This window comes from Fistularia commersonii, chromosome 18, assembly GCF_037954325.1.
Source record: "Fistularia commersonii isolate RoL2024-O1a breed Wild chromosome 18, RoL_Fcom_v1.0, whole genome shotgun sequence".
NCBI classification, from domain to species: domain Eukaryota; kingdom Metazoa; phylum Chordata; class Actinopteri; order Syngnathiformes; family Fistulariidae; genus Fistularia; species Fistularia commersonii.
This window is the reverse complement of record NC_141301.1, coordinates 14,948,111-14,966,827: the sequence shown is the minus strand read 5'-3', so window position 1 is coordinate 14,966,827 and position 18,717 is coordinate 14,948,111. Positions and strand designations below refer to the sequence as shown.

The 18,717-nt window shown below is 47.4% G+C and overlaps 1 protein-coding gene across 1 annotated transcript; it reads right to left on the bottom strand.

Annotated features, from left to right (window-relative positions):
- Positions 1 to 183: 183 nt before the first annotated feature.
- On the bottom strand, positions 184 to 18,467 carry LOC147224545 (mediator of RNA polymerase II transcription subunit 13-like). Its single transcript, XM_086165078.1, has 30 exons — positions 17,747 to 18,467; positions 16,452 to 16,686; positions 15,032 to 15,200; positions 12,375 to 12,520; positions 12,075 to 12,272; positions 10,621 to 10,815; positions 10,381 to 10,537; positions 10,186 to 10,293; positions 9,393 to 10,103; positions 9,087 to 9,303; positions 8,737 to 8,761; positions 8,493 to 8,614; positions 8,216 to 8,306; positions 7,932 to 8,128; positions 7,657 to 7,844; positions 6,447 to 7,336; positions 6,181 to 6,348; positions 5,850 to 6,073; positions 5,550 to 5,745; positions 5,081 to 5,453; positions 4,167 to 4,383; positions 3,286 to 3,477; positions 2,950 to 3,173; positions 2,717 to 2,859; positions 2,470 to 2,628; positions 2,193 to 2,375; positions 1,868 to 2,013; positions 1,468 to 1,632; positions 1,226 to 1,326; positions 184 to 1,104 (listed from the first exon to the last, which is right to left on the bottom strand). Exons 1-30 carry the CDS (start codon positions 17,810 to 17,812, stop codon positions 972 to 974), a joined length of 6,339 nt encoding a protein of 2,112 aa, XP_086021204.1. The 5' UTR covers positions 17,813 to 18,467; the 3' UTR covers positions 184 to 971.
- Positions 18,468 to 18,717: the final 250 nt, after the last annotated feature.

The following is an 18,717-nucleotide window of genomic DNA, read 5'->3' as shown; positions in this document are numbered from 1 at the left end:
CATCAGGATTTGGAGAACATACGGCCTAAAATCAGAATGTAGGTCAAATCTGGAGGGCAGGAAAACATCTTAAGAAATTAAACAAGTTGCATTTTGTAGAGTAAAGCCCAGCATGTTTCAAACCAAACATATTCCAGACTTCAGACTTGTAATTTCACAATAAGAGCGGTGAAACGGCGAAGATAAGGTAGACACACTTTATTCCTAAAACAGAAGCTGCACCATCAGTAGCGGCACACAATTATATGTACACATATACATACACAATTACCTAAATCTGTTATATAAAATATATAATCTGACAATGTACCTTTTAATTCCTCTTCAGAGCTCATTGAGTTACTGTGCGAGAGACTCTGGAGCCAAAGCAGACAGAGAGGTAAGTCTCATCCACTCATTGGGTGGGACGCAAATGCCCAGGCCAGCTTTTTTACTTCATTTTTACAGCATGGCAATAAAAAGGTTTGTACCCTTTGAAAAAATAATATTCTAAAAGCAATCTACAGCAAATTCACTTGAACAGGTTTTTTTTTTTTCTGTGTGGTAAGTGAGAAAATTACACTTTTTAAACCAATTCCTTTACAGTGAGATGTACACACCCTCTAGGATTTGTAATATATAAAAGATATTAAGCATTAAAAATTCCACATTTAAAAACTTACAATAAATATATGCAGGCATTTCATTAAGATAAAATTTCATAGATTGCAATCTACAGTCATTAAAAAGACAATTTATTCTCCATTATGAAACCTCCCTTGATCATCCAAAATGCTAAAATGGGTTCTTGGCATCTGATTGATTGGAAACTTGCGGTCGTCGAGTGAGACATCGGGGTGAAGCCGGGGGGAGGTGCTTCCTCCACCTTTAAGCCTGACGGAGTGCGAGGTCCTGTTGAGTGTCAGATACTTTATAGCGGTAAAATCCATGATTCCATGGGTCGAGTCTCAACAGCTCGAACCCGTGACTATTTAGAACATGTTCATGATAAAGTTGTACATCTGGGTGAGAACCACGAAGTGGACCGGCAGACAGGAGCGCCGGTCCTGGGTCGCGGGATCGCACGTCAGCCAGGAGAGGGCGTTGTATTGCTCTAGCACAAATCTGAAATCAAGGGAGGAGAACGGCAATATTAGACAAGGAACGGAGGGGGAAAAAAAAACAACAACATAGGTTTGGTGTTGAATACATGGCTGTGCAAACATGAAGAAGTCTGTGAGGGCACCTGAGCACATCAGAGGTGTGGTTGGAGTCCAGAGGGTGGGAGTGTTTACTGTGCAGAAGCTCGTCTGATTGGACAGAAGACACGTGCAAGTGTAGGGAAGCCTGGTGAAAGAACACACGTTTCATTTTTCCACACACACAAAAAAGAAAAACTAAACACAAAGCATTGAAAGGCCGTTTTTGTGTTTTGTCTCGTCAGACCTGATCCGTTATCACAGGACCTTCTCCAAAATCAACACGTACCTTGAGGAAGAGCGGGCACTGGTTCTGGGCTTGAGGGCAGGCTGACCAGAACCAGTCGGGCAGTGGTCCAGCCTTGGCGGTGGAGACGAAGTAGCCGAGGGCCATCGGCTGCTGGAGGATGTTCAGGGCCTCCTCGTGCGACTCCATGCGATCTGCGCTTTGGCCCTGGAGGTAAATAAGCGTTGGACTTTACAAATGCAATTGCGACTATTTGTCCGTGTGAGTTGCTGTCACGAGAATTTGATCACATTTTGTGATCTGCGCCTTTCAACAATCGTTTGTGCCGATTCAAAGATGGTAACTAAGTGCTCCAGGCACATTCATTCTGGCCACAGTCGTGACGGCAGAGTATCAACGCTGCAACGGAGTCGCATTTAAAAAATTGTTAAGAGTAAGTGACCTTGCTTCCATCTCCCCCTTGGTGATAGTGGGAGCCGGGAGAGTGGACGGGGGAGGTGGTCGGGGAGTTGGGCAGGATGTTGATGAGGTCTTGGTCTACCATGTCATTGTCAAACAGGTCAAAGATGCCCATTCCATCAGATCCATCTGCAGGGGGGGGGGAAGCACAAACAAGCAAAGCGACAGTTATCTGACGCTCAACTGTTGCAGGCGTTTTGGCTGACGGAGCAACTCCCGATTTTAGCCAAGCCAAAATGAAAAAAAAAAAAAAAAACAAAAAACAAAATAAGGTACTATTCTTAGCATCCATGTCGGCATGTACATACCGGGGTTAATGGGGTTGAAGTTGATGTCGATGGGTTCAGACGTGTTGGTGTTGACCTGCACCATGGCAGAGGTGGGGAACACCAGGATGTGCGTGCAGGACGTGTCCTGAGGTGTGCTCAGCTGCGATGTCTGCATGTTGAGTGTAGTGCTGCGACCAAACACTGAGCCCGTGGACACAGAATCTGCACGGACACACACAGAAGGGAGGGAAAAAAAACGGTTTGAACGGCTGGAAATTCTCTACACTGAGTTAATTTTTCTTTTTCTTTTTTTAACCTGGCATGATGACGAAAGAGCCTTGGGGCTCCATTGCAACCAGACAAGCGCTGAGAATGCTGGGGGTGTCAGCCGCAGAGATGCCACACATCCTGCATGTCTCCTTCAGACGCTTGCTGAGGGACTGCAGGTTCCTCCTGCTCAGCAGAATACTCCAGTCTGAAGCGAGAGTCATGTGAGGAGACCGTCAGTGTGCGTTCACGAATGCTTTCGGGGTAAACGGCCGAGTCGCGGACATATCCGGTACCTCTCAATTCGCCGTGTCCCATCCTACCGAGCCGGCCAATCACCACCCTCCATGGCAGTGATGTCACCTGCACGAGGCCCAGACACCAGTCCCAGAGCTTCTGCAACCCCAACCGCCTGGCAGAACCCATTTTTCTGCGAGCCCTGGAGCAACAGGTAGTCGGAAACCGTAGACAATCAGTCGGTGAACGACTCAACCGGACGCGTCGGCAACACCGGATGTCCGTGCGTTACCTGTTTGGTACGTCGATGCTGATGATGCAGGTCTCCAGCAGTTCTCCGTGTTGGTCAGTGCAGGACGCCAGCAGCCAGCGCTGGTCATGGGACAGGCAGTAGCCCACAAACAGGACGTTGTACTTCTGGGAGGCCTCTCCGAACGTCTCTCCGAGCTCGGTCTGCTTGTCTTTCACCGGAGCCAAGATGAACGGCGGTGTGTAAAGACGCAGACATTCTGGTCTCTGCGGTTGCAAACGAGCGCGTGAAAGTTCAGTTTCAGAAGAAAGAACAAAACGAACGTGGGACGCGACGACACGGGCTCCGGCGCCACGGCCGTTTCGGAGCTGAACTCGCCTCTGGGTTCTTGAGCGCCATGTCGATAGCAAGACCGGGGCCAAAGCCTGTCAGGGCCTTGAAGTTGGTGGAACTGGGCAGTGGGCGACGACACTGGGTGAACACAGAGAAGGCCAGCGACTTGAGGTGCTGGCTGTAGAGGTGACGTTCCCCACTGTGCACCGGCTGCAGTAGATACTGACATGGAACGATCTGGTCGAAAGGGAAGACAAAAAAAAAAAAAAAAAAAAAAAAAAAAAAAACAGTTCTGTGTTCAGGACACGTTTGGACAAATGCTTCTTCTGGTTCCAAAGCAAAGCAGTTTTTCTAGTTGTCAGCTTCAGCTGGTGCCCACACATGTCAAACCATGTCTAAGCCATGACGAGTGGGATTTTAATTCTCTAAAAAACAGGGCAGAGGCAGTGAAAAAGCATTGAAGGCAAATCGGTAAATCCATCGTGCCGTCACAGATGGCTGGTTTACGGCGTTTTAAACAAATGAGGCGGCCGGTGATGAGTGACTGACGGGAAGATCGGTTAAAAACCGTTTCCAAGTACTAGTGATAGCATCCTGAAAATGTCCAGTGTGATTCCACAGCACGGCAAACCGCGCTTTTTTTTTTTTTAAACCTCTACGTCTCCTGTGCAAGCTTTCCTGTTCCGTCCCACAGAGGAGGGGCGGCGGTGGGTGAACTGTTAATGACAGACAGCTGTGGTGTCACTTCAGGACCAACAGACAGTATCCACGTCTAACAGCCTGATGAGTCTGCTGCTCCCTCATCTCCTTGTCGTGTCACGCCGGCAAATCGGTCCCGAGCCGCATTTCGGGGCTTTGAGGCCTCTCCAGTGTGAGCAGGGGGGGAGAAAAAAGAAAAAAAAAAAAAGTGCGACGTTGACACGTACCTGCACCGAGACGGCATTCCTGATGTGAGCAGGAAGGAACTGGAGCATCTCCAAGTAGCAGTGCAACAGGCCCAGGGTGTAGGTGCTGGAGTGGACCTCCCGGTCTGCATCTGCGTAGCTGAAGGGATCCACGATGTAGACCACGATGGCAGGCGGGTAAGACACGGCGTGGGATTCTCCGTCTGTCGGCTTGCCCACTTTGTCTCTCTCCATTGTGCTGTTGGGAAAAGGCGGATACTTAAGTGAGCCATTAAAGCGACCATAACATCGGCGATTATAAACTATTAAGTGCCTTTAAATTTTATTATCGGCTATAACGCCGTGCATTTTCAGCACATGACAGTCATTACATTCAAACCTGGGTAATTTCGTCATTCACGTCAGTTTGCTAATCTGCAGACAGGGATTAACAAACTGTCACCATCAATTCTAAATCACTTTGATTTGAGACACAGTATAGGTGATAATGGACAGCAGAAGACCGTTTAGTTCAAGAGAAGAACATCGAACGGAACGAACGTCACTGACACTATTGTTTGGTTACAAACAAGAACACCTGAAGTTGCCAAAGTACAGGTTTTAAATGACACGGCAACTGACGAAGAGCAAAGTAGCACTTTTTTTTTTTTTTTTTTTTTTTTTAACATAACCTGTCTGTTGACCTGGATATGGAGCTTAGAAACGCGGTTTCAAACACATTTTCTTTTCATTGAAATTCTCAAGGTGCGAGGCTCCAGACCACTTTGGTAAAGCTTTTTTGTTTAACTGCACACGTTTAAGGATCAGACTAACTCGTAGCTGAGGGAGATCCACTCTTAAACCCGAGAATAGAAAAAGAAACGTTCGCAGAAAGTGAACACGTTAGATGAATTTAGAAAACTTTATCTCTCAACATTTTCGCAGTGACGACCCACCTCTCCGGTGTCTCGGCGGGGCCTTGAGGCTGGTTGGGAGCGGGTCCGTTCTCTGCCGGAGCTCCGGAGCCCTGCGGGTTCAGCTGGGGTCCGTTCTGAGAGTTGCCGCCCTGCAACGCCGCCGTCCCGAACGGAGCGTAGGAGCCCGACTTGGCCGATGTCATTCCCCCAAGAGACTGGGATCCTGAGGACGACGAGGGAGGAGTGCTGTTGACCTGAGCAGGCTGGGCAGGGTTGGTGCTGGTAGTGTTGGTGCTCTGGTGTCCTGAGGAGGTGCTGGAAGAACTGGAGGTCTGGGAGGAAGAGGAGGCCACAGTAGTGCAGCGCTGGGACAGAAGAGCGCTATCCAGAGACTGCTCGGACAGGTAGGGAGCTGAAAAAGACACATTTACAGATAGTTAATCGAAACAGTTTGACCTCAATCTGTGTTTTTTTTAGAATGGGGAGCAAAAAAAAATTTTTTTTTTACCTAAATCATAGCGGAAAACTTGAGCAAAGAGTTTGAGTTTATTAAAGGCCTCATTGTTTCCATCTCTGGCAGCCATCTTATGAAACCAGTCGCTCAGGGGCTGCTCCGTCATGCTCCTGCCTTCTGTGGCTCCAACCTTCAATATTCCCTCGGGGTGACTTTTGCAGATGGGCCTGTGTTGCCCAAGCTGGCAAGCCTGTCAACAAAATCAAGACGAAAATGGTAACACATGTGGGAAAAAAAACCAAAAAAAAAACCTCATGCGTAAAGGCGGATTTTCATTTATTGCCATCTGCGTACCTCATACATGGCGCTCAAATCCTTGAAGAAAGTCTTGGCCCGGCAGAGCAGCGACTCGTTCTCTGGACAGATCACGACAAAACCCACATCCCTTTGGGAGCCGAAGGGATCCAGGAGGAGCTTCTCCCAGTAGGGCAAGCCAAAAGGTGACAGCACCACAAAGTCGTATTCGTAGCCAACCAAGAAGGTAGGGATGGGCAGTGGCTCAGGAGACTCATCGGTACCTGCATTTCACAGAAAACGCACGATGAAATCTTGTACAAACAAACTGACGATCCATCGAGACGTTCCAAAACATCCGCGTGAGACGAAGGACCGAGTTTCCACATACCGTAGGATCCCCTCCCGGCCATCTTGTGGAATTGTTGCCAGGTGAGAGGTCCTTGCACGCCCCAGGAGCGCACACTCCTCTTTTTCTGAACCGTGTCCTGCAGCACAGGCTGGAGGGATAACAAGACCCGCAGGACATCCTGAGAGAATAGCTTGTTCATGTCTGCCGCTTTGGGAGGGGGGGAAAAAAACAAAGAAGAGACTTGTCAGATGTCTGCTGTCAGGGAACGAGACGTAAAAGTAGGAGGAAGAGACAAAAACACATACATTTGCATTTTGGCCACTGGTGAAGACAAGTGCTTTTTACTAGTGTTTCGTCCACTTTGCCACCGGACATGTTGTCCATGAACTGCCTGCCGTGCTCCAGTGCCATGTAGCAGTCATTGTAACAGTCTCTCTCTTCAACACGCAGGAAGGAGCTGGGCGCCGAGCTTGGCTTCGGGTGCTCCACGCCGGCCACGGGTGCGAACGGGTTGGTGCACTGGTCCTGCAGCAGGAGGATCAGCTCATCCGGAGGTTTCTCCTTCAAGCTGCCGGCCTTGTGTCTCGTCGAAGCTCGCAGCTCTTCGAAACAGCGCTCCGTGTCCCGGCTGGCGTCCGAGCCGCGGCCGACCACATCCAGCTCGTCCTCCAAGAAGAGGCCGGCCGACTGACCGAAGCGTCGGTTGGTGACTGCGCTGAAGCCGCACGTGCAGGGGTACTGGGCTTCGCCGTTGTCCTTGAGGTACACGCCAACATCTGCGCCCCGGATGTTCATGTTGCAGACGCACACGCAGCAGCTGTCGAAGTTGCAGTCCTTGAAGAGGTTCATGACCGACTCGGAGAGAATGAGCGTGACGTAGAGGCTGTGAGCCTCGGGTATGGATGTTACAGTGGCCGGCTCGACGGAACTGAGGGGTCGACAGGTGGAGGAAGTAGAAGCGGGGGAGTAAAGGTCGGAGTTGTCATACTTGAGGGAGCCCTGGACGCTAGACGGGCCGCGGGGGGTCCGTGGAGTCCGGGGTGTGCGAGGAGTGGGCACGGAGAAACGCGGCGTAGCCGGCGAAGGTAGAATTCCTGTGCCGCTGTTGCTGGGAGGAGCGCTGCTGGACATGAAGGGTGTGTGGGTCTGAGGAGTGTGTGTCTGGATATCCTCGGGCTCCACGCTGGGGATGTTACTGCAACAAAAATAACAAGACTAGCTCACGGTGTGTATGTTTCCCGTTTGGATTTTTAAACGTTTATCACTTTTCAATTGCGATCTGGTTTCAAAGGCAACCTTTTTAATCCACTTCAAAATCACCAGAATCCTAGTTTCGTGACTAATAAAATCCCTTTCTTCCAGGGAGGTGCTTTGCGTTGCATGCTCCCAAAACAAGCTTCCAATATTCTCATCTTCCCATTACAAGTTTCAGACGACTGACGCCCCGATACGGTGAGGTTTATACACGACGAGAACATCTACGCGCGGCGTGAACATATGCAAAGCGTTTCTTACCTGTCTTTGGCCGTCACTGGCGGCATCAGCTCCATTTTGCCCATGGTCCAGCTGCGCATATACACACACTTGTGCTCTGGCAGTTTAATTGGCATCAGACACTGGCTGGGCAGCGTCTTCAGCGGGGCGTACATCGAACAGCCGATAAACGAATGAAATGTCTCGGGCTTGTACACAAAGGAGAAGTCCTGAAAGCAGAGAGGTTACTCAGAAAGTGAAAAAAAAAAAAAAAAAAGACGCAATTCCAAATTTATCCCTCACTTAACCCGTCGTACCTTTATTTCAGATGGCTTGGGGCTGCAGAAACCCTCCTCGATCTCCATCTTGAAGTGGTTGTTGAGCTGGCTGCCATCAAGCAGGGTGAGTCCGGCCCCCGCCTCCAGGCTATCCTTGCTCCCGGAGTTCATGGGAGAGTAACCCTGCTGCTCCAGGGAGGGTGGGGTGGGAAACATCTTGTGCAGGTCTGCTGAGCCTGGGGAGGGCGGATGTTGTTCAGCATCACAAAACATGAAAGCGAAAAGTCTGCTTTCATGCAAGGATAACGGATTTATATTCTTACTTATACAAGACAGGGGGTCCAACGTGGCTGGTTTAGTTTCTTTAGAGCCAAATTTGTCTTCTATACTCACTCCCTGCCTTTTGGATCCAGGCTGTGTGCAGAGGAAAATTAGCAATCTGAATAAAAATCACGTTTATCTGTATAGACTTCTTAACGACAAAAGACAACTTTTTGAGTTGCATCTTGAATGTATGTGAGAATCATGTGAAAGCAGGAAGCAGAAGAACGTCTGCAGTATTTAAGATGGCATTCAATATTCATGCACTGATGCACTTACCGCCAACTCGTCTTCGTCGGAATTGAAGATTTTATCCAGGTCGCTGTAGGAAACAGCCAGATCATTCTCGTGGATGAGGCTGGTTGAGGCCGAGGGTTTACTGTTTGAAGGACCCTGGCCATCTGTGCCGAGAAGCAAGAGAGGAGGTTACACACACACACACGCACACACAATCACATTCAGGAGTTGAGATCTGAATCTACAACTCAGAGGAGTCGCATAAACAATACGAAAGCTGATTTACCATCAATCCCTGCTCCTTCATCCACCTGTGCCAAAAGAGGAAAGGATAACAATTATAAACCAGAGAGTTTTTGTGTCTAAATTGCTATTATCTTTTAAAAGAACAGACAAGAGCACCATGCGGCGCAAAAATGGATGAAACACTGATCGCGGTGACCCTGGTATTGGCGGTTGAAAGCAAAGAACCGCGGCTGCAGAAAAGTGTAAACTCACGTCGTTGTCAGTTTGAGAAACAATGAGGGTTTAAACAGTATTCCATCAAAAATTAATCACAGATGAGGAATATTTTGCCATATAATTTACATAATTTTACGTGTCTCCTCCTCGTGTGTCGGTGCATCGCGAGCCCACCTTGTGTTTTTTGTTGCCCTCTCTCTCGGCGCCAGGCTTGTCCTTCTTCTCGGTGAAACTGAACTCTTCGTCTCCCTCCACGAAGGCGTACGGGTCTGGCTCCCCGCTCTCCTCTCCGTCGCCGGTGCTGGAGGATAGATGGGTGTTCTTGCGCTGGGTGTAGGTCTTCACCAGGTCCTGGGACACTTTCAGGGGATGCACCGAGCCCGACATCAACCTGCGATGAGGTAAAAAAAAAGGGTGGTAATGAGAAAGTTGAATTTTGGAACACGAGGCGAATTAACGGCAACAATTTGAACGGCTTACTCCGTGACAGACACCACGCCCTCCGCTCCTCCTCCAGGCTCGTCCCGTAGTTTATCCATGGGTAGCAGAGGCGTCTGAAAGTGAGTGGCCTTCTTCCTTGGCAGGTTGAAATACTTCCAGGGATTGTGAGTGGAATCTTCATTCGGGTTGATGGCCGATCCGACGTAGACGGTGGGCTCCAGGGTTTCGTTAAAGGGCTGAGAGAAGGGCAAAGGCATCGGCATGTTTTCCAGCTGAGGTTCCTCGGATGAGCCCTTCTGTGGCAGGAGGCAGGGCTCCACTGACGGATGGTAGAATGTTTGGTGGATGGGCGTAGACGAGTTCTTCATGCCGTCTGGAGTCATGTCACCTTCGACGTGGTCACAGGGATGTGGGCTGAGTGGAGGGGGAGGAGGGGATCCTCCGAGGTCTGCGGGAGGGCCGTGAGTGTGCAGCGTGGGAGCTTTGGAGGGCGCCGTGTCCACGTGGTGTAGGCTGGGAAACGAGCCTTCCTCCTGTGTCCTTAGGCAAAGTCTTTGTGTCTGCGGCTCCAGCGACTGCTCCTCGCTGATAGAGTTGCGGTGGTGGAAAGGCGTCTGCGGCCTCTTCTGCTGCTTCTCCCCTTTCTCCAGTTTGTCGCCCAGCTTGTGCTTGGGGGCCGGCTGGGTGGGCTGGCCTGATGAAGGCATGTGTCCTGAGGTGCTGTTGGATCGCTGCTTTTGACTTTTATGTCTAGGTGAGAATGGCAACGACGTTAGCGCTGAAACCGAATCAGGATTAGCTTTTAAATGACCTTCGCCCCTTCCCCGCGTACCTTGAGCAATTGCAATGCGGCCTGTGGGTCGACTCCACAAAATCCCAAAGCCCTGTTTTGTCCGACTCCTCGTCGCAGATCCCATTGGTCAAGGTAGTAAACTTCCGCCTGAACAAAAAGAGCGGGCAAATGTGTTTTTTAAAGCAATTGTTTGACTAAAATGCTAGTAACGCAGGAGTAAAAGCTCTAACGTACTTGTTCCCGGTACGGTTTATATTATACTCCTGCCACACACACTCCACCATCTGCCTGGCCAGCCTGCGCGGGATCTTCCCCCCGTGAAGACTGTTGTTAGAGTTGTAGCCATCAGACGCAGAGGACAGCTTCAGCCACCTCTGCACGGGCTGGTATTCTGTGACGGAAGGCCGAAAAACACAATGTCAAAGGAACGAAGGGCAGGCGGAGCGTCCGGTGCACGTGAGGTAAGAATCTCACCGGTCTGAGCTTCTTCAGGTGAAGTCGGAGGCGTCAGAGTGACAGAGGACATGGCAGGATCTCTGTGAGCAGCCTGGCCCTGCTGGGCACCACACAAGCTTCCTGAGGTGTTGGCGGAGCCCTGGGGGACCACGGTGGGAAGGTCCGACAGCGGGAGAAGCACCAGGCAGGAGGGGTAAACCATTCTCACGCCAGCTGGAACCGGAGACAAAACACATTCGCCACCTTCAGCATCATAGACGTGGACAAAGAGCTGCACGGCAGAGGTAAGATTAACAGCGTTTATTTATTCTTGGATAGGGGTATGAATAATTTGGGAGTTGCCGGGCTACCTCAGGATCCCCTGCGGGTAAGTAAAGCGACACTTTGTCCTCGTTTGTTCTGGGGTTCACCGTGTAAGTGCTTTTATGCCGGGATGATTTATCAGCATCGTGATGCATATTTTTAGTTTGAAATGGCAAAACTTTGCACTCCACAGCCTCCAGTTACATGGACAAGGCATGTTCAGTGTTTTAGGTGCAGAGCCAATGAGCCACACGACAACCAATGGATTACAGAGAATGGCAATTACTTATTCATGTGTAACCTTTTGGATTTCTTTTTTTGGGTGATTTGAGATTTAAATTTTATTTCAGCATAGACTTACATAAATATCGTTAATACGGTTTAAACCCAAGCGAGTTCTTCAGAGGATTAGCAAAGAAAGACAAATATAAAACCAAATTACATTCAACAATGCATTTATATAAGACATTTAATACTGTTGACTTAGTCTTTCCCCTGTCACTCAAACTAGCTTACGTAAAGATGTCTCACCTACTTGCATCCTCTCTTGGTGACGTAACTTCCAAAAAAAAAAAAAAAAGTCACAACATCAGCAGAATTTGATACTTGTCCTCGGACCATTATTTACCATTTCAGTCCGTTCATTAAAAACTCAGGCATGTGTAGGCTGATCCAGTTACACAGGAGAAGCCTGACTGCTGCTAGAAGACCTGCCACTGCTCTCCTGAGGCCCGGCTGCACGAGGTGTGTGCGTGCACCCAAATACACAAGGTGGTTTATGATCCTGTATCAGAATACAGGATTCATAAACCACTTTAAAATAAAGTGATAAACTCACTCCAAAAAAAAACAAACAAACAAAAAAAAAAGGGCGTATCATTGGACACTACCAGGAAGAATTCTCATTTCCTTTACCCCGACCAGCCTTTGTGCAGATTCTTAGCCGGTTAAAAAAAAAAAAAAAAAAAAATCCTCTTGAACTTTCCAAATGTTTCTTATTCGGCTCTTCAAGTATCAGAAAAAAACACTGGAAACATTCTACATTTGTTGTCACTAATCCCACAAAGAATATCAGGAAACAGATATTTGGCGCCCTGTGAACAAGACGGGTTTAAACCCAACTTCCTCAATTCAATTTAAAGCCCCATTAGTGTGTTATGACGCCTTACCAACAAGGACCTCCACAGCTGCCAAGGAGTCATCCTCCCAGTCTGTATCCTCCATCTTGTCCTCCTGGACTTCTTTGGGATGGGGGCTGATGGGATAGAACTGCCTCCATTCTTCAATGAGCTTCTGAGTTGGGTGGTCAGACATCTTGAAGGCCTGGCCTGTGAGGGTCCCGTTCAAGCCGTACGGGCTCAGGATGACTGAGGAGCAGACGGGTCGAGGACAAGGTCACAAATAAACCCCGTAAATATGTAAGATATATATTCACCCGTTAATACCGCGGAAAGCACAGAATGTCCTACCTTGCAAGGGACTGGAGCTCTGCTGGGCAAGGCTCAGATGCTCTTCGCTCAGACGCTGAAGAGGCTGATGTTGAGCGATCTCCACGCTTGTACAAACGTTACTATCACCGTGCACGAAGAAGGTGAACGCACAGGACAGGTGCTCACTGCAGACAGGAGGGACAGGGACAAAAAAAGGATTTTACTGTTGAGAGGAATTGGCTTAATTGAGTAGCTTTCAGAGAGTGTGTGTGTGTGTGTGTGTGGGGGGGGGGGGTCGGTCTCAAATTTCAAAATGTTAGCATTAAGGAGAATAAATAAGGATACTTCCACAATTTGATGATAAAGTCAGAGTGGAAGGAGAGGGAATATCATCTGTTCAACTTCCTCTCAGGTGTCAACTGTTGCTTTCACTCATATTGAGAGAAGCCAACTGTGACAAAAACGATGATGGTGCATATTTTACACACACGCACGCACGCACGCACGCACGCACGCACGCACGCACGCACGCACGCACGCACACAGTGCAGTTGGCATTTGCAGCACACTTTGCTACAGCCAAACAAATGTGGCTAAGATAAACATGGGAGATTATTATAGCCTTGAAATGTTAAAAATAATATTTTCCAACTAGTTTGGAAAGACAAGTAGCGAAATGCACTAAAATTGGACTGGCGTACATAGCGCTGTAAAAAAAAAAAAAAAAAAAAAAAAAAAAAAAAAACACAGTGCAGAATCAGCATTTCTCAAACACTGCCCTATTTACCAGCCAGAGAGGGCAGGCAACAGCGAGATTGCCAAACACTCCTCATAGAAGGTTCTGTACTGCTGCCTCGACACATACTTTTTAATTAGTGGGATTGGATTTGGGAAGAGGAACTTGAGAAATTAAAGCAAACTATAGGTACACTTCAAATATGCAGACAGCGACAGCAGAACGGTGTAGGCGGTGGGAGATCCAGTCGTTAATTGTAGCTCGACAAGAAGGTTGCGCCCTCCCTCTCTTCTGTTTTCCGAGCTCCTCGAATGTTGACTCGTCATGTGATTTCACCGTCAATTTCCTGATCATGACTTCATACTCATATACTGAGTATTTGTACTCATATAAAACCAAAAAATGGGGGCTCTTGAATAGATGAGAGCTCTAGTATAGGAATGGATGTCTCGTTTTACTGGGGAGCTCCAGAAAATGTTGGTCGTATCAGCGGACGGGCGCAGGTTCTCCCTCACAAACCGCTGTCACAAAGCCACTTGCAGAAATAACATTATTAAGTAACAGCTGATGCAACCTGCTGCAGGTACGCGTTATCATTTTAACAGCAATAGAGGTGCACGTGGAAACAAGAGTCAGGGCTCTCAGTGGATTTCTTGGGATAAACGTTTGACACACACAGACACACACACCCAAAATCTTTGCACAATCACAAAACAGAACCCAGTAACACAACCGACGCAAAGACCAACTTCTACCTCCATTCATCACTGGGATCAGCTCTGAACAGCTTGACAGAGAACATTAATTCCGGCTAACCATCAGAAGAAACATTTCATGAACAACAAGAGTATAAATCAAGGCTGTATTAAATGATAAAACTTTATATACCTTTTCCGCTAAGCTGCCAAGTACAAGTCTGAACACAGAATGAAACTGGTTCGCAGCCCGAAAATGAAGGGCCGGAACCGGTTTTAAAAAAAAAACAGCACGGTGATAAAACAATAGAACAACACGAGCCTTAAAAATAACCGCTATTTGGCGCTGAATAAACTAACTGGAGGGATCTGAGGCCAATGAACCGTGCACAAGATAAACGTTGCTGTGGATCAACACGGGCAAAACACCTTAAATAAGCTTTTTAGGGAACCCTGGGATTCTCCTTGCTTGCATTTCCACACCAGCTCCAGTGGAGGCAAGGAAATGTTGGTCAATTAATGAGCAATAATGTGAAGTAGAAATGTGGCAACAGGCTGGATTGTCATTATTCCACGCACCACACATTTCCACCCAAGTAAAAAGGGATTCAATCTCAGGCTAGAACTTGTGCTTCATGTTATGTGTCACCATTTTTTGGTAGTTTTCTTTTTTTTTTTTTTTTTTTTACACCGCCTGTTTCCTCATAATTGATATGGAATGCTGACTTCTGAAATCGTGCCACTTCATCCCGACGCCTGTTCCTGTATTCTATGACTTAAGGTGACCAGCAATAACCCTGGTGTGATTTTGTGAAAGCCTTGCCTACTGGTAGTCACTGTGTGTTGGGAACTGCTTTTTTCATTTATTCATTTCTTAACACGGGGATCTGGTGTGGATCGAAAGTCAAGGTAATTACATTTATCCCAGGCATCAAAGATGAACTGTTTTTACCTCACGTTAAACATGTCTTGTCCTCTAAGGCCGAGTTATTTCAAAAACGGTAGACTCCGCGGCCCTGCCTATTCTCCTGAAGAGATTTTAGCGCGCCGCGACGCTGGACTTTACCACAGCACCGCTTTTTTTCCTCCATTCACTCTCTTCCCAGTAAGAAGCCTCCTCAGAAACCAGTTATCACTTTGCAACAACACGTAAGACCTTTCTTACACACACATTTTAGAGGTTATACAGTGAACCCAAATGCGACGGTGAGACGGAAAGTTCGAAAAACAGTCAAGCTTGTCTGCTGCTATTAATCCGACCGTACCTTTTATTAATGGCCTTCTCCTCCTTCTGATAGGGCTTAACAAACCACTTGCCAATGCGAACAAAGCCCCGGTTCATGAGGCAACGCTCCAGCAGGTTGTGAATGGCTTTGAAGAGGAGTGTTCGACACTCGTAGGACAGGCCGCTCTCCCACTCGCCATCCTCCTCACCTACAAGGAGAGAAAAACAATAACCCAGATGCAGGTAATTAACAAAGGGGAGAAAAACCCCTTCGTTTTGTAAATGGAAACGTGTGTGTGTGTGTGTTTGTAATGTGACATTGTGTTTGAGGTGCAGTGTTACCAACAAGTTTTTAACTGGTTCGAATGATCCGGAGCACAAGAAGTGCGGACAGCGAGAGCTCTGCTACCCTCTCCAAAGCCAAGTTAAGATGCGTGAAAGTAACGTTGAGGATAGGCGCTCAAGACGTGTGATAACTCAGTGCGGTCTCTTCACCCCCCACAGATGAGAGACAAGGACGATACAAACGGCGAGCAGATTATTATCAAAAAGTTTGGGAGTCAATCCCGTCTGCTAGGTAAGTAATAAGTAACTTCCTGCGCTTTAAAAGGTGACACATTCAATTTGTCAGTCGATGTGCCCGTTTGCCACAAGCTCTGGTTTTTGACCGAAAGAATAATATTGCCACACTTGAGATGATTTCTGCTATAAATCCATGGTTATGGACTACTCTTGCACGGTTACATCGTGCAAAACATTGTAGAGCGTGTAGACGTCCTCAGCGGTTGAGCGAATAGCTCCAGAGGTTGGTACAATGAGTACAATACAGTGATACACTATCACCATGTCATGAGCAGTGGGCAGAGATATTGGAACAGAGCTGCACATTCTTAAACCGACTGTGTCACGTCTCAAGTTATAGTAAGAGACTAGAAGTGTAAATAGACTGTGGCAGCTTTGAAGTAAAAAAAAAATCCTCCCCATACAATTGGAAGAGACATCGTCCTATTATTTTCCCAGCGGATAGAGCTTCAACCAAGTGCAACCAACTCATAGAGAAGTCAAATTCACTTGAGACGAATACGTCCCCACATGGGTTGAAGGAAAAATAAAGTTATATAGTAAAGGGAATAACTAATAAACTGCACTTGTTTCTTAAAAAAAAAAAAAATTGAATAGACTGATAATGGGGAATTGGGAAAATCTATATTGTCAACAATGAAGTTGGGTTGTATAACAGCTCAAATCTTTGAGCTTGAGGGGTTATAAATGATTTAAATACTGCTCCTCCAGCTGAAACATCTTTACCATGTAATATTTAAATATGTGTAAAAGTTTTGCTGACTCTAGTGCGTGGAGCTAACTTCTTTAAATTTCAAGTAAATGACAAAAATATTTTTGCGAATAAATGGGGGAAATCAGTTTCAAAAATACATATTCTGGACACTGATTGTACTTACTTGAGAGCTCATTATGGATGAGCTCAGCAAAACTGGGGTCGTCCCCCCACCAGAAGAGCCAGAGCTCTCTGCGACCCGGGGTGTGGTGTCTTCTCCACACACTCAGCACATCTGCCGCCATGCATCGGCTGAAACTGCACAAGATCGGGTCCTCTTCGGTCACGGGGAAAAGGATTGGCGATGAAGTGGGTCCTTGCCACACAAATCGTCGCCATTTTATCCCAGTCAAATCAGCCTAAGAACAAAGAATCGACGTCTGAATGTGCAGAGGTCATAACTGTACGGCAACGGTGAAGCACTCAGAAGAGGTGGTAATGTCGACCGCACGGATAGTATGGAGCGCGTGTGGGCCGTCTCTCCAGTGGCACTGACATTCGCTGTTTGAAAAAGAAAATGCTGAGGCTTTCCGTATGAAAATTCTTGCAATACTTGTTATATGTGACACCGCAAGTATGCCTCAGAGCCACCATGCAGTAATTCAATCAGCAGCCAGTAACTACAGGTGACACACCACTAGAAGTCTGTGTACAATGCAATTAGTCTGTGAAATATCATAAACACGCTGTAGTGTCTCCTACTCCATTCTGCTGGCAAATTCATTAGGTACACCAATGTAATATGATGCACGTCAATGGCTCTGCTATTAATTCGAGCTTTATTGTATCCAGTTTAGGATGACACCACCAGAGGGGTTGATTCCTGACATTTTGGCCGGGTGACGTTTTATTGGCATGCATTAGCCGTGTTCTGTTTCTCCCATACATGTAACCCGGATTTGGATATATTAAACCCCCACCTTTGCAAAAGTAACCACAATAACAAACTTTAATGACTACCTGTCGTTAGTGCCAATCGAATCTTATCTTTGCTGAGACAGTCATTATTGCAGTGCACATTAGATTGTAAAAGTGTAACAATACACTATGAAGTGCTCAGCGGCTGTATTTCAATTCCCAGTTAAATAGCCGCGTTGCACAAAACATTGTGTTTAATAAATGGACCCTCCTGTTGGTGTGATTTGAAATGCTGAGATAGTTCGTAATATGAATCAAACCCAGGGTAAACACACAATCATGCCATGTTCATTAGCAACGCTCCGACACAGTTAGCCTGCAGTAACGTTACGTGCTGTTGCTCTTGTGGAAGTTGGTTAGATCACGATTTGCAAGTTGCAGGCCCGATGCCTCCCAGCCTGTCTGCAATTGACGTTACCGAGCTTGTTGCCTGATTAGCTAAAATGGCTTTCTGGCCTCAGTAGCGGAGCTAGCGCTAAATAGCTTAGGAGGCAGACTTACCAGGCAGAAGAGGTTGGAGTGGCAATCCTCCAAACTGGCCCCGTTTGGTACAAAGCACGAAGTCATCCTTTCACTGCGTGATCGTAACGTTTAAGTCCATCGTCTCAATCGCCATCGGAGGCAATAACTGACCCGGTTGACTCGTTGTGGCAGCGCTGCCCGGTTCCAACTATCCCGCTAAGGCGCTGAGCAACTCGCTAGCCACGGCTAGCCAGCGCTAGCTCAACAGACAACCTCTAGCCGGTGCTAGCCACCGCTTAGCCTGCGAGCTAACCCAGCGTAAGACAAGTAGTCAGATCGCGTCAACAGTAACGTTAAGCTTCTGGCGACACGATTCATCAATCCAATTTGAAATGTATTGTCCGATCTTGTTAGCCATACACTTACGGCTACATCATCCGATCTTTAAATCGGTCAACGACTAACGTGACACAGATGGTGTAACATTTCAACGAAAAGCCGAAAAGTTGTATGCGCAATCAAAATACGAGCAAGGGAAACTAGAGAGAGAGAGAGAGAGAGAGAGAAAAAAAAACTTCACCCTGAAAGCTCAGTCCCTGGTGTGCTAATGCTAATGCGAGCTAGCTGATCTGAAACAATTTCAAAGCAAAGGAACTCTCCCCTCCCCCTGATCTCTGCTAGCCTGTTAGCACACAAGCTAACATACCAGAGCTTGAACGCTAGCCTACTACCTACATAAAGCAATTAGCAACACCGCCCTCCATTCAACTAAATATAACACAGTGCTCGGACATAATCAGAACACTCGCAAGACGAACGAAATGCCAAGATCGCGACGCTACTCATCGGCTTTTCTTCTTTGGCAGATCCATGGGTCCAGCAGATTTCCATTATTTCAGTTCATGGATTGAATTCTTTAATGGCGGCCAGGAGGACAACTCTGCCTCTCAGCTCCCATTGGCTAATTTGCGGTAATGGGGGCGTCATCTGGCTTCAAGTAGCTCCATGAC

Coding starts and splice junctions, on each gene's coding strand:
- LOC147224545 (XM_086165078.1), bottom strand. CDS start 17,812: ATGACTTCGTGCTTTGTACCAAACGGGGCCAGTTTGGAGGATTGCCAC. Junction 2,014..2,192: donor CTTCAACCCCATTAACCCCG/GTATGTACATGC, acceptor CCCCCCCTGCAG/ATGGATCTGATGGAATGGGC. Junction 1,633..1,867: donor AAGGGGGAGATGGAAGCAAG/GTCACTTACTCT, acceptor ATTTACCTCCAG/GGCCAAAGCGCAGATCGCAT.